Below are 27,540 nucleotides of genomic sequence, written 5' to 3'. Positions count from 1 at the left end.
TGCTCTCCTCAATAAGAGTCACCATTCTGTTTCCCTGGGAAATTACACGAGGTGTAGTGGGAGTACTTGTCATTTCTACTTCCAGAGTTTGAAACCACAAAGCCTCACGTACTATATGAGGTTGGTCTGCTCACACTTGTCTGGCACCATCGTTTCCTCTGGGAAAATGGCAAAAGCAAATAGCAACTTGCCTGTTTGCATGTAGGCGTGATCCTCCTGAGAACATATAATTTGGCACCCTGTGCAACTAAGTTCAAACATCCTCAAGCTATGAGTTGTTGACAACATCTCTCAGAATAGACACATAAACTATCAAAAGTAATTTTGGTGCTGTCTTATTTCAACACTACATTCAAAAAATGTAATTGTTCCCAAGTCACTAAGTCACCCCAGCTGGTGAAATCTGCTTACAGCAGAGGATGTCACAGCGTAACCTTTGCATTTGCCCCTTGTCTGTAGGCAGAGGGTAACAAGACTTAACCAGCCTCAGCAGCAGCCTGGTAGATGCAAGGCACACTGTGATGTGTGCATTGGTGAACGCTTATGTGTTACTGCCCCACAGTGGCTGTGCCTACAAAGGGTTCAGTCCTTGCAATAAAGGGAACAGCGCAACATCTGACGTGTCAAATAACGGTGATTTCTCAGTCAGATTATTAGTTGTGGAAAGCAGGCATTGCGTTCAGACTGTTTTCTTGTTTACTACACAGGATTTGAATATGATTGGCATAGCTGGTGGTGTCATGTCTATATTCCTAGTGAAGGGCTAGTTCCTCCTTTATAGGAGGTTGAATAGCAGTACTTCAGAAGGAGGTAAGTAGACCATATAAAGATTCCAAGGCCTCTCAAGAGAGAGTCAGCGAGCGAATCTTGGCTACAACTCAGAAAATTTGAGAGTTGTTAACAAAGGGGATTAAAGTAGTAGGCATCCTCTGGGCTATAGCAGGATTTAACAAATGCCTGCAAATGTAATGTTCAGTAGGACTCCAAGGCAAAGCTTGAATATAACTTGGAATCAGCACAGAGGGAGAAGAGAAAACAGGCCAGGATCATGTTACTCATCTGATTGCAAAGGGCTCTGTTTTCAGCGCTGCCCCCAGGGCTTTACCTGATGTATCCAAATAGAAGATGTCTGCCCTTCCCACCCTGCAATCATTCATACATAAACAACCTCTAAATACTTTTCTGACTGTTCTGCCAGTTTCAGCTCTTCTTGCTTATTCAGTGCCTGCTCTCCTTGCCAAAACAACAAACTGAGCCTGTGTGGGTTGTGGTTGGGGGCAGAGGCAGGCAGCAGCGGTCTGCTCATTTCCTTTGTTTTTCATGTCTCTCTTTGGCCTTTCCTTGGGTAAAATCCAGGGGATGGATCATCACTGGTTCCATCTTGATGCAGAAGGAACAGGCATCCCTTTTCAAACAATGACAGCTTTATGAAGCTTCACTGTCTCAGCCAAAGTCGTGATGCTATCATCAGACGTGTCTTTCTTCCCAGTCCCTGCAGGTGACTGCAGCTGGCAGCAGATCTTTGACAGTCAGATTCTGTATGTTATCTCTGGTGGACCATGCCTTTAAATAATTGGATAGGAAGATCTGGGGAACAGATATGCTATTTCAAGGCATAAATAACATCATGCTGAGTGCTGCAGAGGGCCTTTATTGAATTTAGTTCTGTTTGGTTCAAACATGGTCATCTGGTTTGGCTTCCAACCAGGATCTCTGGTAGATGTATGCTCAGTTTCTACTTAGACCACCAACCATAAGTACAAATCACTGCTCACTGTGCCTCCCTTCCTCAGCACCTCAATGACAAAAATAAGATGTCCCTGACCGACAGGGATGGGAGATAAGGAGTAGTGGGAAGTCAGCGTATACGGGTTGTGAGATTTTCTCATTTTCTAGTAATAGAGATCCATATGAATATCTCAGACACAGGACTGAAGAGGCAAGAGTAGTTGCTGCTAACAGCAAAGGAATTTGGAGAGTGTTAGTGGTACATTGTCATCATCATATCATGTCCTATAATACTGAAATCCAGCCCTGAGAAGAAAGTCAGTGTAGACCATGTAAAGTAAAAACTTTCAGCTGTCAGAGCTGTAGAGGAACTTAAGGGTTGGGTGCTCTGCCTGACGATGTCATCCTGATGGCTTAAAGATGTTTAACTCTTCAATTTGCATATTTTGCCACTTGTGATGATTACTCAGAGCTTTGCTTTAGGTCCCAAAGGTCACACATTTTTGATAGTGATCAGCCTTACATTTTAATCTGCAGGCATTAGCTCAAGGCTATTTGTTTGCTTCCAACACACCGAAAGTGTTGAGCCAAACAAAAACAAGCAAAGAACCACAACGACATAAACGCACATTCCTGTTTGCATTTTTTTTTTCTTTTGTGCTCCCACTTTTTTTTTTTTTTTTTTCAGGGCAATTTCAGTTCCTAGCCTTTTCTGGAATGCAGTCTGGGAGGTGATTTCATCTGGCTGTGTGAAGAGGAGCAGCACAATCCTAGCAGTGGCAGCATCCTGCCAGATAGCGCTGCTACCGGAGCATCAGCGTTCCCCATCAGGCTGAGGACTAGCAGGTCCCCAGCAGCTATAGACAGGGGAGAGCAAAAAAGCATCAGATGATTTGACCTACGGCATTTTAGGACATCTGCTCACTTCCCAGAAGCCTGGGAGGCTCTGGATTCCTTGGCGTCTGGTGGAGCCAGGGAGATAGATTAACTGAAGGACTGTTACTGTTTTGTCTTGGGTGAGGCCTTCTGGGCAGCCAGCTGCTTTATTTTGTGTATTACACAGAAAGGTGCTTTAAAAATGTGTGTTCTTGGGACGAGGGGTTGGAAGCAAGAGCGTAAGCTGGGGAATATATATTTTTTTTCTTTCCACAGCAGTCTTTGATAGCCAAAAGCGTTGGCAAAAACAGTAGGAGAGAAATTCCCTTAGAGTAATAGCAATGCACATTGCCCTGTCATGCAAAGTTTAAGTCATAAAGGCCCAGTCCAGTGGTGCTATGGGCCTGGTCTGAAAATTATTTAGCTGCCTCACTCCAGCTGCTAGAGGTTGCTCTTGGAGTACTGTAATATGCTGAACAGTTCTGACAATCGGCACCCAAAACTCCATTGTTGTAGCCAGACTACAATTACCACATTTCTGTGTAAACAGCAAGCGCTACTGACAGCAATGGTTTTCTCCATAAGCAAAAGTGTTCACCTGGAATTAAATGTTTATCTGTTTCCAGATACTAGATTGTCGGTATCTTATGTGCTGTCCAGACAGAGCCTGAACAAGAACCAGAGGAACTGTAAGGTCAGTGACATTTGTATAATCCCCAGGATATATACTTTCTCAGATCATCCTTTTATAATGCAGTATTCTTGTAACTCAGTTCTAACTCTTTTCCACATTTGAAAGCAGAATTATTGTGCAGTTTTGGCAGTATATCCCTTCCTACCAAAGCTGACTCAGAACAGAAGAAAAGACAGCTTTATTTTTCCACCTATGGCTTTTTAAAACATTTTTGTCTGATCCTGTTTGGCTCACGGAGAATGTTTCAAGGATATGTAGCACATTATGTTATTACTTCAGTGTATCTGTATTAAACCGTTTATCATTCCACAGCCCTGTGAAATGGGGAAGCCTTGCAAGTCTTGAGTTAGCAATGAGGATACAGTAGCACAGAACTTAGCCCCCGGAAGAATTCTCTTAAGCAAAATACCCACAGTGGAGGAGCCTGTTGCCTTCTTCTTTCCTCAGACCTCTGATGGCAGTGGTGCTGAATGAACCGTGTAGGATCAGGTCTGTGCTAGGGACAGGGGCAAGGGGGACCTGCTGTAGCTCCCCCTTCAACCAGAGGTATGAGCACACAGTACCCTTGAAAGGTAGGTCTCAAGGGATTTTGCAGCAAACATCATTTAAGTGTCTGCAAGAAAACTGCCAACAGATGTCTGTTATTTTGCCAGATTGGTTTCTCCCTGACTGGAAGACAGTAAATGTGGTACACTAGCAGATATATCACCCAGTTTGGGGAACGAAGGAAGGCATTTGTGTGTAAGTTTTGACCCGCCTTTGTTTTCTTATATAAACAATAATGAACAAAAATATAATTGATAAGCATATTAATAAGTTAATGATTAGCTTACTTAACAATGTTGTCCTTCAAATTGCCATTAGGAGGCATTTGAGCTGATGTACAAGTGTCAGAAATCATATTCCAGGTTCCCTGCTGACCTGTCTGTACTGATGCAATTCTAGAGGCTTTGCTTGCAGCAGTTAAGAGCTAGAAACCTTACTCTTCAAAAACATATGTATGTGTTGGGTGACCAGGTTAAAGTCTCTACTGCTAAAAGAAACCTGGCTATCTAAGGTTTCCAGGTATCTATATAGATTTTTTCTGATGCAATGAAATGAAAAACAAACTCATAAAACAATTGGACACAATCCCAAACTACAGATGAACACACTTTAAGCCCCAAGAGAATAAAACAGAAAAACATTTGATGTGTTCAAGTTTGTCCTAGATTTACCAAGACAGTTCCAGGTCTTTTTTTTTTTTTTTTTTTTTTTTTTTTTTTCCTGTCAAGTTTCTGTATCTAATTAGATTCACCTGCATTTCACTTATCTGTCACATGAGACATGTAACATGAGAGAATCTCATCAATATAAACTGAGATGTGATTTAGATTGTCAGCTTAAGAAATAGCATTGTAACAGTGACTGTAAATCTCCAGCTCTTCCATTACTTTACTGTGCCAAGGACACTCAGACTCAAACTTGCTGTGTGTCTCTTTTCGTCGGAGGAATTTGTGTTGTCTGCCTGTGGCTCAGACCTTGCAGCTCAATGTTAAATCCCACTGGAGACTCGTGGGAGTCCCACGGGTGGCTTGTGGTAAGTATTCCAGGATCTGCCATTTACCCACTAAGTAATTGATTCATGATGCTGAAAGGAGTGCTGCATTTCACAACTGTCAGATGTGTAGAATCTGCTTTATCATGGGAGAAGATTAAAGATAAAGCAGTACTTAAGAACACAAGATTTTCAATAGTGGAGAAAATTACAAAATGATACAACAAGATGTGTCACTATGATTATGCTTGGCAATAAAGACCTTTCATAGCTGCTCCAATATCTCATCCAGTATGGGGATGACTGATTAGTTTCTGCAGTTTATATCAGAGTTGGTACACCTAGAAAATTTTAGAGCTGCATCTTTCATATTCCTGTTGGTAAAGAGAATTCTCAGAGTCTTGTGGAACAGCTAACCTAGCCTAAAGAAGCCTGTCTTGTCACCTGCTCCTGGTAACACTTTCCCTTCTTATTTCTTGTGCTAGGATCCACAGACTCATGCTAATGAAGATCATGTCACTTCTGTACAGTGTTCTCTATAAAGTGCTTAATTACTTTTTTCTGTTGTACACTTTGATCAGAACACATTCCTGGCTTCGGTTTTTAATTATTTGCTTTTTTTCTTTTACAAGCCCCTTCAGACAGGGTGCTAAATTTTTCAGATATAATATTAATATATAATATGAAATTCATAAATATTGTATTATTCTTATAATCTCATTTGAAAATGCAGCCGAAGTTAGCTCATTTTTAGCAATTTAGATTTGATACTTGAACGTAAAAGGATATCAAAACTGGGAAGTGGAGTTTCTAGAAAGAGGGTTTGGGGAACTCTCCTGTTAGTTATGAGGACCTTTCTCCCCCTAAGCACCTCACACCTTCATTTAGCAAAGAGATGGGAGATTTTAGCCAATTAGATATATTGAATATATCACTCAAGAGTTCTTTGCTTATGTGTGCAGGTTTGTGTATAGGAAAGTTCAGTTCTCTTACCTTTACAACTCTGGTGTAACCTTTTTAGGTGTTTTTACCTCTGTGAGATTTTGAACTCGGTACAGAATAAACGTGGTCTCAGCATGCTATGATGACCTGTCATGTAGTCCTTCTTGCATTAAAACTGCCCCATAGCTGACACAACAGTACAAAGTTCAGGCAGTTTGTTGAAGCCTGAACTGGACTGTTCTGATATGATTTTCTTTATCTTATCAAAAGTCTCCCCAGTGAGCCAGGTGAATCCAGACTATTTTTTTTTTTTTCCCCCTCAGTCTTTTTCTTCTGGATGCATGAGTCAGTTTGCTATTCTCTGGCTACTGCTCCTTAATTTTCTGTCCAGTTCTTCTCTGGGCATTTTTATCTGTGACTATATGAGAGGAACTTTTTGTTTTCAGGAAACTCTGATTTGCCTTAATCTGTCTTGGAATAAAATATTTTTTCTGTCTTATTTTCCTAGCTCTGCCCCTGCCATGCAAACTTTGATTGCAGAGTGTATTTTGCCTGGACATTTTGGAGCATCTCACCTGCTGTATAAAAAATCAGATTAAACTTGTTTGTATCGTTTATTACGACTTTGACATCTTGAAAATGACATTGTATGCTAAATAGCACCTACATCTCCACGGGGATAGGCACAGCTGCGGTAGGCATCAGTAGCCTGAAAACATGGCTTATAAAATTGGCCCACTCTGATCAGAGAAGTGTAGAATCACAGTTTAAAACTCTGCTATGCACAGTTCACCCACTTTTAAGTGTGGCTGATGAGGTGTATGTCAAATGTCAGCCTGGGACTGATACAAAATAAAAATAAAAAAAAACTATGTTTAGCTCCAGTTGTGTGTCTAGTAGCTTCTTCTTCTCAAAGGGCTCTTTTTAGTCACCTTATTTTCCAGCTGACCTTATAAGATTGCAATATGCATCTGAAAAATCGATTTAAAAAGAACTGAAGCACACTCCTATTATATATTAACATGTGTCCTTGTAAAGAAAGGCCATGATCTGGGTATGCAAAAGCTAATAATTGACCAACTTTTGCTGCCACAATATTTGATCTATTTATTTTCTTTGCAGAAAGCATGCAAAACACTCTGGAGAAACACTAAAAAAAAACTGCAAAATACTCCTACCAAGTTTAAATAGGCACATTTTAAAATGTTGAGCAATGATTATCAATGACTATCACCAAGGGCTCCAAAACTCTTCTGTCTAACAAAAGAGCAAATGCAAATTTTACAGGTTAATGGCAATGCATGAAAAATAGGTTTACTTTGGCTCATTATAAGAATAGAGAAAGAGCTGTAAGATCTAATGTGATAAGGATACATGAAAAGGCTGGTTTGTGGTTTTCTGTTACTCACAAGAGACAAGTTCAGCATTTGAATCAGGAAGTCTCGGAGGGCTTGACAAGGTGCTCACCATTTACACAACTACCAGCAAGCCACTAACACTGAAGCTTAACCATGACATTTGACTTGGAGATGAAACTCACAGTGACTTGCACCATTTGAGGAGGGACAAAAGGGACAAAGTGGACAATCCATTTCTGTGTCAATACCAGCGGCATAGGGCTTGTAGTCTGGGACTCTCACATCCAGGAACCTCTGAGAACTGATTTGTCCTCCCCCCTTGTTTGCCTTCCGCAATGTGTATGTTGATGCTTTTGCCTTATTTTGCACTGACTGTGCTCCGTTTCCTCTAGCTAGAATTGCCTCATGCCCTGGGAGTACTCCACTTCCCCAGATTTCATACCACAGCACCATTTCTTTCCTAAAATGTTCTGAGCTGTTACAAAAAGTTTACTTTCATTACAATAGTCTTTACTAGAGTAATTGATATTTGGTGTGCTATTGATGCCAGACGGTGAGGTCATTTGTGATTTTTATCCTAACAGTGGTACCACAACATCTTTGGCTTATGTCTCATAACATTCATGATGTACGTCTCATCATGTTCAGAGTTATCTCACAGCCTGGTCTGTAGGACTGTGGTAAAATGAGTCTCTCTTACCCTTTCCCAGTGAATTTTGGGAGAACTCACCTTTCCTTCTGATCAGGCACATGTATTCTGGGAGAACTTCAGAGGACTTGGAGCATTTTAATAGTTTAGCTTCTATACACAGTATCCTACAGAAATAAAGATATTTCACCCAAATGAGTCAAAAGATATTTCACCCAAATGAGTCAACCCTTTAATTTTGGTTTATGACACAAGATAAATTGATAACATAGTGCTTTCAGCATAGGCTTTCTATTTGGAGAGGACCAAGATTTTAGGGTTATATTTTTTTTTTCTCTGAGCAATATTTGGACAATGTAATGGCATGGAAATTTCAGTTGTAGTATCCAGTTGTGAATCCTAAACAAGTCTGGTGGTAGTCACAGTTTGTTGGGCTTAATTCTGAGATTAATGTTTACATCCTGCATGGGAACATATTCCAATCACTTGTTATTGCCCATGTCATATTGTATAATCCATTTCATGAATATGTTGCACAAGTTTTTGTGTTTTGTTTTGCTCCCCCCCTCCCCAGTTTCTCACTGAAAATCTGTTTAGGACTTGCTTGTTCTTATAGCTCAGAAACTCCTAATTCCTCAATTAAACGTATACAAGTCAATTTATTTACATTTCTTCTTGTATCAACTTTAGATTTCAGCTTAATTGATTTGAGTGGGAGCTGAGAACACTTTGAGAGGCTGACGCTTTTTGAAAGAGCCTATAAATCTTTAATTCCAGTGCTCTCCAGTTTTCAAGGAGAAAGTACATGTTTCCTCCTGCCTGGCAACAGAGATGCTTTGATACCAACATGTTCATTTAATTTGCTTAAAGTAATTCTTCCATTTTAGGGGGTTGTTTTAATTTAGCTTTTGTGACTTGAAATATCTGGTCTCTTGCAGTAGATATTAAAGAGGAAAATAGCATACACTACTAGGGATGAACTTTGTTAGTGTTTGTTTAACAGAAGATAAATAATGAAAAAGCTTTACTATGAATAGAATTAATGAGAGGCTTAATTTTTTTAAAGGTGAGAAACTATCATCCTTCATTCAGCAATACCCTCGAAGCTGTAACTTTTGTGTGATTTCTTGCTAAACAGTTGACATGCACTTGTTTGGCCATTGGGGTTTCCTCAGTTTTTCATTTAGTGCTAACAAGCAGAACATACTGAAAATATTTTTCCTAAAGCTGTCCTAATTTAGTGGCATGTCTGTGTTCTGGTAGGCGTAAGCCTTTTTCTAAGGGGTTACTGTCAGATTCTGAAGAGATGAATAAGTAAAATTGTCCCTTCATGTCCAGTTTAAAATGCAATGTTCAAGTTTTTGCTGTCAGGTATCAAGTCTTGCTGCTGAGTTAAATGATAGCAAACCTTAAGGATTTGAAGAATAATGCTGTTGTTAGGCCAAGCACCAAAAAGGAAATTCTAAGTAGGAATTGCCTAGGAGTGGCATCCGACTAACAAATATGAATATCCTAAAAACTCAAACACATTGTACCAAGTATTTACATTTTATTCTGGCTGTGAGATATTTGTTTAATATGGATCCCAAATCCTGATAAAAGCAAAACTTCCATTATGACAAGATTGCAGAATTAGTCCCAACTTTAGTAATTAAGGCCTGCCTTCAGTAAAAAACTATCCACACTACTTTCTCCCTAGAAAATATACTTACTTGGGACCAATTTTGAGATACATATGCCACATATGTGTATGTCTGTATGTTAGCAATTCTGTACCTTTACTTTGGCATTGCCTTTGCTACAAATTAGACCTGTTTATGGTGATTTTTATATATGGATGGTTCTCCTATATTCTTTATCAGTTATGCATTATTTAATTACTCTCATAATTTATGCTACTCGACTTAAAGATGTGTTAGGGATCTGACCAGGAGTTCCCAGGCACTTGCCATTATAATCTCCTAGGTATTGAGTAACAGTTTTAGCATAATTCACTCAGAGAGTCTCCCACATTTTCCACCCTTGTTTTGTTGTGTGCTAGAGAAGTTAAAAGTGGTTGGGACCTGAAAATTAAGATTTGTATTTAAAAAGAAGACTGCCAGTTCCAGGTTATACATTTCCTGTCATCTGGGAAGCTTGCAGAGATGCTTGCAGCAACAGATGTGTATGTTGGTTGCATCTCACCTGCTATGGGACTTTTTAATTTTTCTTATTTTTCTTGTTTCAGTCTTCTTCATGCTGCTTATTCTCCTCCAGTATGTAGGTTCTGTTCCTCTCCTCCTCACATTTCCTGATGTTAGTATTCTGTCATACAGCAGTACTTTTTCACATTAGGATATGTGCTCTGTCGCAGGATTTGTCACAGTTCATGGCATTAAACCTTGCTAGAGCTAGCTGCTTGCTGAATAGCGAAGGGGAAAGGAAGAGGAGGAAATATGGGCCAGGACCCAATGTCACCCAGCCCAAGTGTGCTGTTAGTGGTGCTAAAGGGATGCTACAGTCCTTTCAGCCACTGAACTTTTCACCAGTTATCTTGCTAAATATACACCTGACGAATTTTGTGTTCAAATTCTGGCTCAAGCACAGCCTTCCCTCAGGTCTGTAAGTGGGGAGCTCTCGGGGCCGGCAGCAAGACTTTTTAGGACTTTTATTATTATTCTTTTCTTGCAACTTGGCAAGACTTTTGCCAAGAATCTGCCTTTTTTTCAGTCTGGTTGGCAGCTGTCTTTGACATATTTCAGATGAGAGATCGTTCTTCATGGATTCTTGGCCAGTTTTCTCCCCAGCAGCTGACCCTGTCTCTCACCCTTGGAAGTGTGACTTCCATGGTCTTTACAAGTGGATGATCTTGACAACTGTTCTTCCTAAGCAGATCTTTCACATCCCATCCCTCCATGATTCTTGCAGGCAAGTACACTCTATCGATACTTCCTATTGTCTCCCACACTTCCCAGCACTTTGTGTGAGCTTCTGACCATGTGCTCATTCACTAAAATGACATTTTCCTGCTGGTTGCTTGTTTGTTTGACTGTAAACCAATGGGTGAGTAAGGAGTAAACAAACACCACAAATAGGGAGGTCAGTTTGACTTAAAATACCACTATTTCAAGACTGTTCTCTGTGCTCTCCCTTCAGCACTGAGTACTTGGAGGAAGACTGACTGTTTTCTGCTAAAAGTACGTAAGTTGGCCCAAAATGGGGACCTAAGCTGTTTTCAGTTAGAGGTAGGAACTGATTTTTTCCTGTCAGCTTTCTTTTCATTTTAGGGGCAGGGCATTTGCTAGAAAATACTCTGAAACAGTGCCAGTGTACCTCTGAAGATTCCTGTTAACTGTGCTTTGTGCCTTTCATCTGGTATTTTATGCCCTTTCTAGAAACATCATGCTTACAGACTCTTTGTCATTGACAGAACATGATCAATTCTTGATTCTTTTTGGTTTTGTCTTCTATCTTCTTCAAGGTCTAGACTTTCTCCTTGAGACAGTCACTTTCTTTAACACCCAATTTATCCTGCCTGTTATCTACTGGGCTTATGCACACCTCTACAGTGTGAGCTCTTCATTTTTAATTTAAGATTCCAAAGTCCAGCTACTCTGCATAATAAGACAGTCAAATTTCAATAAAGAAAAAAATTATAATCTCAATGAAGCTACACTGAGTTACAATAATATCTGTTTGGAGTTGGTTGGATCCTGGGTGGAGATCACCTTTATCTTCTGGGACTATCTTTAGACATTTGTTACTCTTTAAACCCTTCTGATGAGATTTTAGACCATCATCCTAAGAACATGATACAGTTATTTGGAGATATTTCAAAACAAAAGTTCTTCCTGACATGAAATTACGTAATCATAAATCTTTCCTTACTGTCATTTTTTTATTTTTTATTTTTTGCCATTTTCTGTCCCTGTTTGAGAGGTTTAAAGCCGTTCTCCTGTCTTCAGAATCTCAAATGGAGTTGAAAAATGAAATGTGTTAAATCTATGCTTGCTACGTTACAAATACATACTTCTTTTGGAATTACATCGTTGCTATGGCAATGTGCAATTTGCAGTCTTTAAATGCATATATCCATTGCCATTCAGGTGGCAGAATGATTTGCTAATAATTATGACCCTTGGTACCTCCAGCATTATACACCACAGCGCAACCTGAAGAGCATGCCTCTTTGTATCTCATTCTCTGCTGAAACAGGAGTAGTATAGATGGGCATCGTGTTTGTCTCCTCCTATGGAAGTGGTCTCAAAAGTGGACTGGCCTCAAAAAGACTGAGGAGCAACTTGATTGTACAGAGCCTAAATGTGCAGGCAAGCCAGGATACGACATTTCAAACCTCTTGGGGCTGGTCCGGGGTGCAGATCACAGATGGCTTTCATGCCCTGAGGCCAACTGGTACAGCAAAGTTTCTAGTGAAATTCTGTTCTTTGAGACAGAGAAGCCATGTCCAACCATGTCCTAATGGGAAAGATCCCTGACCGGTATTAATTCCTGAACCATGCCTTGGCAGTGTCTTGGGGAGTTGTAGCTGGCCTGAGCCAAAACTCTGCAGACTGCATGAGCAATTTAACAGTATAGGCAGTCACAGGACAGTGCTCAGGACCATGCCTTGACAGTGGCTGGCTTGCTAGTGTAGATGAAAGTGCTGTTTCTGAGCATCCTTCCCAACATGTCACCGTTTATTGTGGTGAGATGAGATCTTGGATATGCATCAGTGCACACTTTGTACCTGCCTCTGCTCATCACGCATGGAGAAACATAAAAACAATTTCTGCAGCACCTTAACTTTAGACAGACTAGCTAGCTGGGGATTAAATATTGCCTAGGTATTGTTGCCAGCAAAACTAATTTGAACAGACTGTGCTTTCAGTATAGCAGAAATATGTATTATTATTTTTTATGAAAACAAGAAGTTACCATTCAGATCTTGTGCTTTTGTGATGTTTGCAATTTGCTGTGCATGTTCTGATATCCAAAGGACTTTCTAAGCTCTGTAGGCCAGCAAAGTCTCAGTGTGTGATCTAAGTTTCTGGAAACCGTTGTGCAGATGAGATTTCACATTATTCTGGGATATCTTTTCTTTTCTTTTCTTTTCTTTTCTTTTCTTTTCTTTTCTTTTCTTTTTCTTTTTTTAATTTGCTCCATATTTACTCATCCATGAATTATCACCTTCACATTGGGTCTCCACATTCAGTGTCATTTCTGGTGTTCTGCTGTTATTAGTTAATACAATGTGAGAAAACCTGTTTGCATTGTTTATTCAGGAAATATATTTGGTAAGTGCAACTTTGCTTTCCCTGGACAGAGTCTAGCCACTGGCATTTAGTGGAGGTCAAGTGGAGGAACACTGTTACAGGTATGTTCTGGAATAGCAACACCTTGCCAACAATACTTTTCAGTATAATAAATTTGAAGCTAAACTTTCATTTTTTTTTTTTTTTTTTCTTTCAGATCTTACAAACCATCCTGGAACTGACTGCTTATGGTTGCATTTTGAAACCTCACTTATTTCTACATCTGCACCACGGCACAGTAAAAGGCTCATGTTTTGGAGCAGTCTCACCCACTTTGCTCCAGGAGGAAAGTGTCATTACTGCCTACTGTACTGCATGAGGCCCAACTCACTCTATGCCAAGGAATAAATTCCGAAATTATTACACAGACAAAGCTCACAGAAAGTGAGTTTGTAATTCTTCAGCTCTCTGAATTCTTCCCAGCTTTCTGGAAAGAACAGGGAAGTATTTTCAAGATTTTACTGCTGAAGATACATTTTGTTCTTGTGCCCACACATACCTGGTAAGAACTATGCCTCTGCCGCCTGTAAATGCTCTTTTAGCTGACATACTGTATTACGGATACTGTTGGAAAAGAAAGTAAAAAGGCAGACTCTTCCTGAAGCCTATTTGTTTTTCTATGTTTTCATTTGCAGCACTGACAAAAATTGCACAATACTTGAAATGAGTGTATCTTTCCACTGCTTTTGCATGTAATCTGCTATTTTAAAATTTTATTGACTTTATCTGTCTAACTTGTAGGCCTATGTATGCAATTGAGAATCACTAACTATTGTGTCTGGCTAATAATCAGAAATTTTGAGTCACAATCAGTTAAGAGAAAATTATATGCTTTATAGAGCTTTGTCCATTTCTTCTGCAATTCTTTGGTACTATGAAAAGTTCAGGTGCTGAACAGTGTCATTCCTGTTAATGGTTTTTGTATGTATGTGTATATAAATAAATAAATAAATAAAAAGATATGATTTATCTCAGGAGGTGCCCTGATCACTGGAAGGGTCTCCTGGCTCTCAGAACAAACAGAGGTTGTGTGAACCTTGAAAAATGAGCTTCAAGGTCCTTTATCAAGCTGTTGTGGTTCAAAAAAGAGATTTTTTTTTTTTTTTTTTAATATGTATGCATAATCAGATCTCCCAGAGATTTACTTTCTATGCAGAGATGACATTGAGAGCACTGTTTCAATTTACTCTTACATCATATAGATGCAAATGAGAACCTGAGCAGGTTTACTCACCTGGCACTATAGTCTACAGTACAGTGCAGGCACTAATGTGAACCATGCAATGTGGTTCAGAGCATATCAGCATGAACTCATGATTTATTGCAGTTCTGTCTGTCCTTGTGGTGTCAGTACTACGGAGTTTGTGGGCAGCTTCAGAAGGATTAAGGCTGTGGAGCAGTGAAATGGGAGATAGTGGGGCAAGCACTGCAGCTGGCGAAACAGGGATCCTCCTGCTAATCCTTGCACCAGTGCCACTGCCAGACATGCTGTTCCTCTCTGTGTACCCATTGCATGGGCCTGCTCATCTCAAATGAAAAGTCTTGGACCTTGTTGATACCCAGGATCAATTTGTCAAGCTGCCCAACTACTTTAGATCTGTAACTGATGCACTTCTATGGGGAAAACAACAACAAAAAACAGAACCTTGCCCCTGCCTTTGGCTGTTTGGGGAGAAATTGTAAATCAGATAAAATTAGATAAACATCATAGAAAGTTCCTATGAAGCAGCTTCCCTTCTACTTCCTCTCCTCCACATTATGGTCGGAGTAAGAAGACTTTTTTGCTGAATCAGCGGGTGCATCGGTGCAGCAGCTCCAGACCAACAGACACCAGCACAAATGGTGTGAGCAAGAGGAGAGAGCTGTAGGGGCAGCACAGCTCAGCCCAAACACACAGCTTTAAAACAGCACTGTGGGATTTCAGGTGCTGGGACAGAATTGATTTCAGTAAGCATTCATGTACCAGAGGACATCTGACAGCCCAGAGTGCAGGCACAGGCACCTGACTGCGCAGTTTCTCTCCTTCAGCACAAAGATTTGGCAGCCTTTGTTGCAGTTATATTATTCCACTGGGGACCAGAAATTTCTTTCTCATTGACCTCATTGTCTCACCTTGCTCCAACCAGCTAAGCTTTCTTGGCAGACTTGCAGTTTTTCCTGCATATTTCCCCACAAAAGACCATTTTAATTACAGTTTTGCTGCAAACAATGCAATTTATCTGCAGGTATTTCCTCGTGTTGACTATATTTCTGAAAACTGTTCCCTGCAATGTGATGAGTGTCTGCAAGTAGCAGGTGAGTACATAAGGGCAGAGAGATGTAGGAGTGTTTGTCCTCTCCTCTCTGGCCTCTACAGAAAAGCCTTATGCCTATAGTACTCCATTCTGCATCACGTTAATTACATTGTACTCTTGATTAAATTAAGGAGCCCTATGCAGCAGGGTCAAATTAAATCTAATAAATGTGTTGAATAGAAACTGAACAGTCGACTTCATGCATGCTCAGGAAATTGAGTGGAAAGCTGAAGAACAGAGAAAAATGGAGGAAAATAGAGAGTTTTATTCTGTATTAAAATGTTTGAGTGCTTGGTAATATTGCTAACAGAAAACTTGAACAAAGATTTTTAAACCACCAGAAACTCAGACAATTTTACCATTTTTTCAGACACACTTTTTCACTTAAATGAAATTTTGGTCTTCATAAAATCTCTCTATATTGCACATTTAATTTCAGCACAAAAGTTAGCTAGCTGGACAGTATTTTAATTATGGCAACTACAATCGATACAACCAAGGTTTAAAGTAAAGTTTTATGGTTATTTTATAAACTTAGGAATGTACTGTAGCAATTTATAATGGCAACATTGATTCAACCCGCATTTAAGGAATAACTAGGGCAAGTTGTCTGGTGGGTGGTAGACCAAACCCCATGGGCTGTTTGCGCTGAGTTGCAGGTAAGGCTTGCCAACGTGGAGCACTCACACCGTACCAGGGAGAGACAAAATGGCTGGGTGTGCGTGATCCTCTTCTGCTGCCCGCCTTGAGGATGCATGAAACCTTTAAGTACTTAGGGTCATATCCTTGAAGTTATTTAGGTGTCCATTAGTCTGTGAAATTAGTAATTTGAATGCTTACCTGTCTCTGAAAACATGGTTGTCAGCAGTCAAACTAACAGGACTTAACATGGGAAAAATAACTTGAACTCTCATTAGAAGTATTCACAATATTGCTTGCATTTGTCCACCTAGGTTAAAACAAACAAACAAACAAACAAAAAAGGCAAGCAAAGCGAAACCATTATGCCTCATTGTCTGAAATAATTGGTAATTCCTTTATTTTATAGCAGGGTGTTATTAACACTTGATTTTATGGAGAGTCAAGCTACTGAAGTGTAGCAGCTGTAGGAGAATTTTGGCTTTGGTTTTTTAAAGTGAGTCTCTAATCCTCAGAGCTGCAATGAAAAGTTTAAAGGAGTTTCAAAGGCTGTATTTGTGATCTTAGAGGATAAAAGGAGAAAAATAAGAATAACCCCACACTGTAATATTATTAAAATTATAAATACACTCAGGGTAATTTTATATTGGAGGGAGAAAGGTGATTCATGATGTTTTTTAGGTTTGGGAGTTTTGTAATACTGCCTTTTTGCTACTTCCTAAACACTTTTTCACATTCTCCGCCATTATTAATACAAATAATCTGCAAGAAAATGAATGAACTTATATTTAGAATGCTAAATGTGTAAAATCAGACATAATATTGTAGGAGACAATTCTGTATAAATAAGGGAATAAATTATAAATGTGGCAGATTTTTTTCCACCTCAGATGCCTGTTAATTTAAAAAAGAACAGCCAAGAAGTCTGCTCACTTATGATACTTAGAGCTAAAATCCTTCTAAAGAAATTCTACCATTTTCCCCTATTATTTTTTTAACTTTCAAGAGCATACCAGCAATGGAAAATGTCATAACAGTTTTTTGTTAGAAGCGTGTTTATTAGTAACTTTCTCAGTTGTACATTCAAGGGATGATTTAGTTGTTCCTGCATCCCCCTGCAGAAGCACTCCGAGTTTATGTAAGTGTTGTGGGAAAGTGAGTTACAGACCCCCCCTGCTTCTCTGAGGGTCTCACAGCCTGCCCCCGACACAGTTTACTCCTTGGGGAAATTCTGCTGCCCCCATCCATCTGCCATTAATATCCCTTTATGATCCAGTGACAACGCTGTTAACCCCTGCAGTGTCATTTCTGGATCTGCTTCCTTCTAGGACATGCGGTAGGAATCTATGGGATCGTCATATATGCCTTTTAAGTAGGGGCTTCATATTTTTGTATTTGAATCTGTATGATTTTACAAAAGTGGCTCTGGATCTTATACCCAAACTCGCTTTGTATCTGTTAACTCCTGAGACTTCCCTAAGGAGGGAAATAAATCTGAACTGGTGTATATCTTCAAGATAGCCATCACATTCCTGGTGGTGGTGGTTTTATTTCAGAAGATAAGAGACTTCCATGGAAAACACTTCCCCTTCTCCCCTCGGTGCTTATAAATCATTATTTTATATATCCAGTGAGATTTGTTAGCGGTAATTGCCGTGTATACTGTGGGAATACACACATGCACAGCTGGGAGCTCAGTGAAAATCTGTGTTTAAATGCTGTGATCGGAGGTGTGTGGCTGTGCCAGGGCAGGCTTGGCAGGGCTTTACACCTTGGGCACCTGTAAAACGGGACGTTCAAGGGGAAGAGTGTCACTTCTAACAGGAAAACTCGTATCTTGATCCAGAATGTGTGCCTGTTTCTACACGTATAAAAGCCTCTTGTTTGTTTTTAAGGCAAAGACACCTTGCTCTTGCAGAATTTGCCGTCGGAAACCCTCAGCCCCACAGACCTGGAAGCAGAGGTGGCACGGCCATGGCAGGAGCCACCAGGCGAGGCGGCGGTGTCCCACTCCCTGACACTGCGAGGCGGGCACGGCTTGCCCACGGAGTGCCACCTACCTCCTTCTCTCGGCTGATTTGGGCGTTTGAAAGCTTTTCGGGGAGGGAAGCAGAGGAAAAACCCCGCGTCCAGGAGCCGGCTGGGGCCCTGCTGCCTCAGGCACCGGCTGGCTGGCGGCAGCCCCGGCCTGTGGCCGCGGGGGAGCGGTGTCGGCCGGGGCTCGGATGGGGGCTGCGGGCGTTCGTGGCTTTGGGGTTTTATTTCTTCTTTTTCTTCTTCTTTAGGGGAGGGAGCTCGGGGTTTGATTGCTTTCAGGGACAGCGCGGCCGGGCTGCGAGAAGGGAAGGAAACTTTCTTAACCCCTTAACCTACCCCCCCCCCCCCCCCATCCTAAGGCCATTAAAAAAAAGAAAGAAAGAAAGAAAATAATTAAGGAGCCTGGAGTAACCGCAGCCCGTGGGGTAGGGGACGAGCAGCCTTCCCCTGCGGATCCATCGCCCGGCAGCACGCCGGGGTGCAGGGATGGGGAGCACTGCCATGGACACCAAGAAGAAAGATGCCTCCAGCAGCAGCAGCAGCAGCAGCAGCAGCAGCAGGAAAAGCTCCAGCCAGAAGAAACTCATGCTGCGAGTGCACATCCCCGTAAGTGCCTCCCTGCTCTTCCTCCACTTCGGCGGCTGGCTGTGCCTTGGGCAGCGGGGCACGGCTTTCCCTGAGCCTCAGCACGGCTGGAGGCAGGGAAAGGGGTTTCCTGCTGCTTACACCGAGGTCTGGAGGTTTTGGGGTGCAACAGTCCTCCGCGTTTGGGCTGGGCTAGAGCAAAGGGGGGGTCCCGTGGGCTGTGAGCTCAGGGTCCTGCCTGCAGCGAGCGGCACCAGCAGCGAGGATAACTCAGCTGGGGGATCGCTCCTCGTAGTGTGGCTCAGGGAGAAGCCCGGTCACCCCCAAATGCGGGGCTCAGCAGCGCCAGCTTTGGCTCCGGGAACTGTCCGTGCCTTGTGGCTGAATCAGGGTGTTTAACTTGACGCTGCCGTGGCTCACAACCAGCCCGCGGCTGAATTTCCCAGGGCTCAGGAGCCCAGGTTTTGACACGAGCAGTCTGTTTATTGCTGAAAAGGCAGGGACAGTGGTGTCACGGTGGAGCAGACAAGGGAACCATGCAGCCCGTGCACTGACTCAGTTTTGTTTTGTACAGTCACCCTGTAAAACACCCTAGAAGCTGTAGCGTATAGCTACCAAAATAACCTCAGACCGAAAGTTTCTCTCTGGTCCCCGTGAGTACTCAGAGGCTGGCTTATTAACTGAGTTTGCATCTCTTCCAAAAGTTTGTTTGCTGCTTTTCTTTACTATTAGGACATTCTTGTTATCTCTGTAGCTAGTTTTTGTATTCTCAGTACCAACATGTTTTTGGTTCCAGTACTTCTGGCAAAAAAAATATGTCTGAGTCCTAATATCTTCTCCTGCGCAATCTGTTTTTCTTTTATCTCGTTATATAAAAGTGGGAAACAGTCCTACACAAGTCTCTGCCAGGCCACCAGGGAGCAAAAAAGATATTTCTAAGCTTTTTTTTTCCTTTCTTTTAGTGAAGAATAAGAAGTCAAAGCAAATTTATTAGGTGCCTTGAGTGCATGGAATAAAATGGAGGAGGAATCCATGGCTCTTCTGCACATTTCGTTTTTCTCTGGAGAGGAATGCAAGCCCAGGAGCCCAAGCCAAACTTCTGCTGCACTGTGTGAGTGCGCTTGGTCCTAGGAGAGCCGGGTCTGTTTCTGCTCACATGGGTGTTGCCTATGCGTTTGGGGCTGGAATTTTTAGGCAGCAATCTTAGCCACGTTACTGGCAGGACTTTGTAATAGGAGTGTAAAATACCGTGAAAATTAGCTTTACCAGGTCTGAGCACCGCTCACACTGTGCACCTTTTTCCTTTCCATCATGCCTGCTGCCTTGCTGCATTACCAGCTCTTTCCACAGCCCCCTTCCTCTGACTCAGTCTCGCCAGGACCTGCTGTGCAGCTCTATCTCCACCTCTGCTCAGAGAAAATGCATTTTCTGCCTGCTGAAGAGCCACAGGTAGCCTGGGAGATGCTGTGGTTGCTGCAGGATCTTACAGGATCTGTCTGGTGCTTTTGAAATCAAACCAAGCACCAGACATCTCTGACCACACCGGTTCTTAGAGCAGTTTGCCCCACTTTATGGCTGTGAAGCTAAGGTGGAAAACAACGCTGAATAACTTGTTCGCTCTGAACAGATGAAGGCTGAGGCTTTCTCCTAATCACTTCCTTAAGCCTGTGGACAGCTTTTTGTCATGAGTGTTGCTTTAGTTTTGTCTTGGATGGAACATCACTAGTACCAGACGGTAATTTTTCATGTTCATTAATCATTTAGTTTCTTTGCTTTGCAGTTTGTCATCTAGGTAGTGGTAGTTATCAGCCACAAATGCCTGACACTGCACTGAAGTCCATGCGAGATTTATTGTTCCTCCAGCTGGGAGCAATTGAAGGCTTGGTAATGAACTAACACCTTTCATCTCTCCTCTCTAACCCCAAAATAGGATCCTTCTGATTCATTTTGCATCATTTCAATATTCCTGAAATGGGCTATCGGACCCAAATTCTTTCAGGTTGTACTCTCATTTTTGGTGGGTTTCTGTTATCTGGCAGTTTAAATATGACTGTGCTATAAGAAAGAACATTTTTGTCATGCTCCTCATTTGACAGTGGAATCTGCATTTGAAAAGGCCCATTTAGAGTGTTTTTTTTTTTTTTTTCTCTTTCATAACGTTTTCTTGGCTGTTGTTTTGAAGCATCATTCCTATTATTTCAGTGGCGCCTGTCAGTGTAGCTGTAGTTGTCAAGGGAGCTTTCACCAGACAGTAATTTTTATTTTGTTCATCCTCTTCTTTGTTTTGCTGTGAGATCATGTTTATTGCTGAGACATGTAATTCTTGCTCATTGAGATCTTCAAATTAGGAACTGAAAAGGTCTGAACAGGAAGAGAGAGCAGAGTCAATTCTGAAAGAGAGAGCAATGGGCCAGAAAGGTGCTGGTGTTGGTGTGATGCAGGCTACCCTAAAACATATTTATTAATCGTGTAGAAATCCTGAAGTAAAAAGTGATGATAAATATTGCGGGTGGAAAAAAAAAAAAAAAAAAAAAAAAAGTGAATGGTGCAAAATACACTACATAATTTTATACATAATACGTAATCGCCAGAGGATTGGGGAGTAATAGACATGTCTGAAAATAAGGCTTGTATGTGTTTATTCCCTTTTTTTTTGGTTGTTGTTGTTATGTTTTATTCTGTTTTTGAATTGGCCTCAGAGAGTGGGGAAAAAATACCAATTTAAGAAAGCTGCTTTTGTGACTTGCAACACTCCAGGGCATTTCTCAGGTACATCTTTCTCAAGCAAGAGCATCACAACATTATATAGAAAGTCTCAAAACCCTCTATTTTTATCTTCTTTGTGTGTTGAATCTCCTTCGGGACAAGTCAGTGGTGCCCAACCTTTGCTTCTGGGAATAGTGGTCGACCACTAAGTTTCTGCTGGTTGGGTTTCCTAGCTCCTCTCAACTTGTCATTCAGCCCAGAGAGAAGCAGGGGCCACCGGATTCTCTTAGCATGGCAGGGAAGGATTTGCTAAATTGCTGGACTAATTGAACAACTTTTTGTTTTGTTTGTTGTTTTCTTTGTAAATGCAGAACTGACTAACTAGTGATTTAGACGGACCATAATGTGGTCGCAGGAGCCTTTGTAAGGTAGAGGTCGTATCAACCTTTGTCTTTCCCAGCAGCATGTACTGAGGGCTTGAAATTAGAACTGCCTAAATGGAAATTTCTGGTCCAATACCCTTGAAATCTGCTACAGATTTGGATACAACTCTTTGCTCTCTAGATGCATCATGTCTGTAATATGAAGACATTAGCATTATAGAATCCCTTTTTAAGCCATTAGATGATAATGCTGCCACATTACTTCGAACGATTTAAAAACCTTGTTCTAAGATGGGTTGCAATTGTCTGCTGAGTAGGAGCTCGCAGTAGTGAGATCAGCGTGTTCTTCTGTCATCTTGCAAAATTGATCTGCTCTAATGCTAACGTTACCATTGTAATCCCGTGTTGCTGAGAAAAAAAAGGAGAGATTCTGCTCCTGCTTGCTTTGAATTTCAGCTGGGATGATTCAGTCAGTGCCAGCAAAGTTGTGTTGTGTTTACACGAGTGCAAATGAGAGCAGAACCCGTCTCAAGAGCTTCACCATGGCAAATGCCAAGCACCTGCTGCTCCCAGCAGGTGAGACTTACAGCACCTTGGCACTTCCTTGGATTGTGCCCAAATATATCACAAGGTGACTTTTTATGCAGGAGAACAAAGAGATTTTTCACAATAAGGACAAAAATAACATCTGCAAAGGAATATGAAAACATCTTCTTTCAGCCTGGTGAAGTGGCTCTTGCCTCTGACACTTCAGCCCTGACAGCAAAGCTGATGCACTGCAAGGAGGCTCTTGGAGACCATGATTCTTTCTTGTCAACGTCACCCATCTCTGCACTCTTGCCTATTTCTTTGTCTTCTGCCATGCTTCTGAACACATTCGTCAATGTGCAAATTCATTGCTGCTTCCAGGCCTGTTGTTATGTCGGGATGTCAGGCTGAAACATCAGATGGCTCCAATTTTTCTAACCTGATAGGTTACAATGTCATCCTGACAGCTTGTTTTGGCTCAGGCTCTGCCCCTCCATCTTGCTTGCGACGCTTGCAAAGTCCTTAATGACTGCATGCCTAATAAGTCACTGTGAAATGATTTTGTTCTGGCACAGATTTTGCAGGGTGCTTTTCAGTTTTAAAGCATAACAGAAACTGATCATCATCTTATTGAAAAATACTGCTTCTTTGAAACATCACTTTTTTTATTTGGAGATTCTAGTCCTAAATTATCTCATCCACCCACCATTACTTAACCCTGTGAGCCCTGTGAGCCCCGTGAGGTCTGTGGGTTTGCAGGAAAGTGAATTACATTGGAGGAAGAAGTCATGAATGTGGAAGAAACCTTACAGAAATGTGGACTGTAAGATTTGGCTTCGTAGAAGGTTATTCACACCATGCTTGTATTGGGAACTATGGAAATAGAAGAAAACATCATTCTCCTAGAGGGGCTTGGAGTGATGAGGAAAGTAAAGGTCTTTTGATGGTGAGAGTAAGAAAAAGAAGAGTGAATTTGAGTTCATGATTTTGTTGTCCTTTGCCAAAGAGGATTAATGTTGTTAAGTGTTAAACAACCTTTAATAATTCCCATCATGTAAGGTTAGTCACACTATTATTTAGAGAGCGGGTGACATTGCACCATGTTGTGTCGGCATCATTGACTGTTCTCAAAATCTCAGCTTTTGAGATCATTGTTTTCTTTCCCCATGTGCCAGTCCAAGGGTACCAGAAAACCAGCTACACTCTTTCCTTCTCCTGAATCATTTCCATTAATATCCTGTGGTTAGTGTGTGCCCACATTAGCACCTGGGAAGTTCCAGTGCCTGTTCACAGACCTGCAAGGTTCAACTTACATCCAATCTCACCTGGGCACCACATTGCTTTCAGGGACCTGCTCAGAGGTGACCAAAAGCAGAATCTGGCTCTGAAGACAGGGTTAAACAATCATTTTGTTGATGATGTATGGGCAGTGTAGGTTGGCATGACCCTGTGGTTGGCTCAGCATAGCTAATGGGAAAAGAAAGAAGTAGAAAATAGTAGAAAGTCAAAACAGCATCAGCATGTTTGTTGGTAGACTGAGTTATGGGCATGCATGGTGAGTGGAGACTTTTAATTGTTATCCTCTTGAAGAAAAGCTGAATTTATATCAAAAAGTTCTCCATGTATAGGGAATAGTGAAAGAGCAGAATCAGCTACAAGAAAACTAAAGAATAAGGCTGTCTGGAATAAAAATAGCCCTTTTTTGGGCGACATTACCCTAAGCTGATCAACAGGTTTCAACAATTAGCCTGCTTTCAGAACCTGTTCTAGTTGCAGAGGACTGCTGTTTCAGTTTTCTATTATTTTTTGCACTGTAGACACACCAGAGAAAGTCCTATGGCCTGGGAAATAGAGATAGTGCGAGTATTCAAAGACAAAAAGAAAAAGCAGCTTGAGTGTATCTTGAGTATGTTTTGCATGTGACTGGAAAGGAGATCATATGTATACACATAAATTTAAGATACCATCAATAAAGCTACAATATTTTTGGTGGCTTGGTGCTATAGTACTATGTTACTAGTCAATTACTTCTCGTACTATCAGTGAGTTGAAACAGTGGTGTATGTGACAAGTTCTGCTGCAGACTGATATTTCTTTGTATGGCTGCAGGAATCAGAATGTAATGCATCAATTTAATGTTTGCTTCTGTGATACTGCCTCACAAACTGCTTGCATATAACTACATATGAAATCTTTACAGCAGCAAATTACATTGTGTAAGCGTGACTTAGTGGGCTGCATAGCAAAAGCATTGCCGTATGTGTTTCATGGTTCTCATTTATATTACACACTGTGATTGTTCAGACCTTTTGGTCATTATTACACAGGGTGCTGATGGTATTCTGTTCCAAAAACAGAACCTATGTCATAAACTGAAGACTTAATCTATTTTTGCAATCAGGATGATAGAGCTGCATACCCTTTTTAAGCTCCTGGAGAACACATTCATAGATCTGGAGTTTCATTAGGAGGAAATGTGTGCATTATAAGCATTATCTGCCATGTTATGAAACCTTTATCATCATTTCTTCACAACAGGCAATGTGGGATTTGCAGTCAAGTTTCCATGTTGGTAATGCTATTGGAACAATGAAAATAAAACACCCTGCTTCTGAGAGCTGCAGAAAGAAAAGCTATCACAGTGGTTAGAGTGCCGGTGTACAGCACTACAAAACACAGGATTTTCCTGCCTAGTTGTAGACTTCCTAATGCTCTTTGATGAATCACTCATGTTCAGAGCTGGTTTTTAGAAGCTATGTGCCCATTGATTCCTTCAGAAAAGTTTGGATTTCTAACTCCATATTTTCTGTGGCATTCAAAATCGATACGTGCTGAGCTGGATTACAGGTAAAATTTGAATCCAAGCATGAAGAAATACTGCAATGAAGACAAGCTCTCCATTGAAAAGGTATAGTTGGTGATGTTGCCTTTCAAAGGTGTAACTACCAACCAGTGTTTGAAGTTTTGGATATCTCCAAGGATGAAGACCACACAGCTCCATTGCTCTGAAGGAATGCATTTGGGCAAGTGAAAGCTCATTGAGAATAAATATTGTTTAGCTGCTAGCCAGGCAAACTGAATAACTCCACAGTTGGTTGGATCTTGTCCCAAAAGCATAATATTTATTTGGGAAATGAAATTGGATTTTATTGTGTAGTGTAGAGGCTTCTGAGAAAAACATGCTCTAAGATGGGAGTGGAAACTGGAGGCACAATGTTCCCAAAAAGTCTTGTGGAAGAAAGGGAGAGTAAGGAAGGAAGAGACTAAAAAAGATGCTTAGTCAATGTTATCACAATACATATGGGAGCTTTCCAGCTTCTCAGTAGAGCCTTGCATCTTCTGGAATGTGGTTTTCATCATGCCTTGTCATTCCTTTTACATAAATTAATTAGAGGGGGATTTGCTGTTACAGAGTATTAATCAGGGCTTCTGTGTTGGAAGTATGATCTAAATCAAGAAGCATGTGGAAAGACAGTTCAAGAGCATGAAATCATCACCTAGTTATCTGAATGTCTATCTGCTTTATTGCCTGAGGTTGGACAGAAGAGAGTCCTGGATGTAGGCTTTGCACTGATGAGTGGCTGAAGCATGAGATCCATAAAGAATATTCAATGCATACAGTGCAAAATAATAATAGATTTTTGTGTCACATTTCCATTGTTTTAACATGGTGGCTGGTAAACTATGAACCACTTCCAATGTATTTTTTTAGGTATTAGTGTGCCACACCGAAACACTGAAACCCTTATGGGATGTTCATTCCACACACGACCTAATGCTTTTGAGGTATATATCTGTGCACACTTGGGGTGCATATGTTGGTAGAGACAAACTCTGAAGAATTTAAAGACTTGAAAGGTGTTATAGACTGAAGGCATGTGAGAGGAAACAGTACTGTTCCTGCAGTACTGATATTCAGGTAGATGTTTTGAGTTTAAACAACTTGATCCATGTTGTACAGGAGTGTGGCAGTTGCAGCCATGAACTCTTGAGACCTAATTCGTTTGCCTTAATAATAACCCCATCCTTCTTTCTGTGGTATTTTTCATGCAAGGAACCGTGTACAGGCTCAGCCTGAGTCAGCAGTGACTGGAGGTATTTTTCCTTTTGTTTTTTGAAAATATGTGTTAAGTGAAAGGATTCCAGTGTAATGTCTACCATCATTCTGTGTCCTAAAATAGCAGTTAGTGCTCTTTTGATGCTCTGATCTGGAAAAACAAAGATTGAGGAGATTAGATAAATGAGAGAAGGCTACATTAAATTCTAGCACCCAAAGTGACACATCAATGAGTGTGCCTACTTATCACACCCTCCATATGGTTCATATGGTTGTTGAAAGTTGTGAAAGATTAGTCTTTTTAAATTTATTTTATTTTATTTGCTTTATTTTATTTTATTTTATTTTATTTTTTATTTCATTTATTTTATTTTTTATTTTATTTTATTTTCTGAATCTGTGTTGGCACATTAGGTGTAGAGTTCTTGAAACAGGGGGTCTGCAGCCATTTAGAGCATAATCATCTATAAACTCAAGCAGATGGTGTTTGGAGCATCCCAAACAGCAATGTACCAACCTACAGCACCCTACGAAGAGTTTGCAGGCATCCTGTCTCCATTCCTTCAGTCTGTTGACTTGTTCTTCCAGTTGCCACAGCTGGGCTTTCCCCAGTCCTGCTGCCAGCTACTGCAGGAGAAAGAATACCAGCATTGTCTCAAACTGTTCTTCTTGGCTACTCCCTCCATTAATGCTATACCAGCTCTCTATTTTTTTTGTGGGAAAATGGAGAGCTTCTGCCATTTGAAAAGTTGAGCCAACATTATTCATAAACATAAGATTTATAGTCTGAGATGAATGGGAGGTAAGAAATGTTACTCAGCTGTTCCCTTTGTCCTTTTATTTAGTTGGTTGATGTTAAAGGTAAATACTAATTTAACAGACTTCTTTTAGTTGGATGACGATTAATTATACTTTTTCTTTATTTTTTTAACCTTTTTGAGAATGACTGTATGCAGTTCTAAGCTATGCAGAGGCAGGAGGGTACATGCCAACAATTGTCTTTATAAAGTAATACCAGTAATTAAAAAACTGCAATTACTTCAATTCCTTTTTCTTTATTGTGTACTTAAAGAGTTCTGGCTCCTTTCACCGGAGCAGGCCTGTGGAGGCATCATCAGCTGGCATGCAAAAGCTGCTGTTAAATGAACTCTTCTGATTTTTGATTGTAAAGCACTGAAGATACAAAAAGAGGAAGCATGCCTTCCTTAGTCATGTACAGCAGTGGACTAGTCTCTA

The 27,540-nt window shown here is 40.9% G+C and overlaps 1 protein-coding gene and 1 long non-coding RNA gene across 3 annotated transcripts in view; both read left to right on the top strand.

The window, feature by feature from the left end:
• The first annotated feature begins 581 nt into the window (after positions 1–581).
• Positions 582–16,275, top strand: LOC118162223. Of its 2 annotated transcripts, XR_004748345.1 has the most exons (4): positions 582–633; positions 3,231–3,298; positions 13,087–13,137; positions 13,233–16,275. It is a non-coding gene; the product is annotated as an uncharacterized LOC118162223 (long non-coding RNA). The 2 variants fall into 2 exon arrangements; XR_004748344.1 differs by lacking the exon at positions 582–633 and having other exon boundaries at positions 3,204–3,298.
• A 2,128-nt stretch (positions 16,276–18,403) lies between these two features.
• The window catches only part of PRKAG2 (protein kinase AMP-activated non-catalytic subunit gamma 2), a 213,824-nt gene continuing 204,687 nt past the window's right edge, over positions 18,404–27,540 (top strand). Inside the window, exon 1 of the mRNA XM_035319206.1 lies at positions 18,404–18,651. Coding sequence (XP_035175097.1) covers positions 18,532–18,651 — 120 coding nt within the window. The 5' untranslated portion in view covers positions 18,404–18,531. The remainder of the gene's footprint in view (positions 18,652–27,540) is intronic.

This window comes from Oxyura jamaicensis, chromosome 2, assembly GCF_011077185.1.
Source record: "Oxyura jamaicensis isolate SHBP4307 breed ruddy duck chromosome 2, BPBGC_Ojam_1.0, whole genome shotgun sequence".
Classification (NCBI taxonomy): Eukaryota; Metazoa; Chordata; class Aves; order Anseriformes; family Anatidae; genus Oxyura; species Oxyura jamaicensis.
The sequence above is the reverse complement of the archived record's forward strand: the minus strand, read 5'-3'. Positions and strand labels throughout refer to the sequence as shown.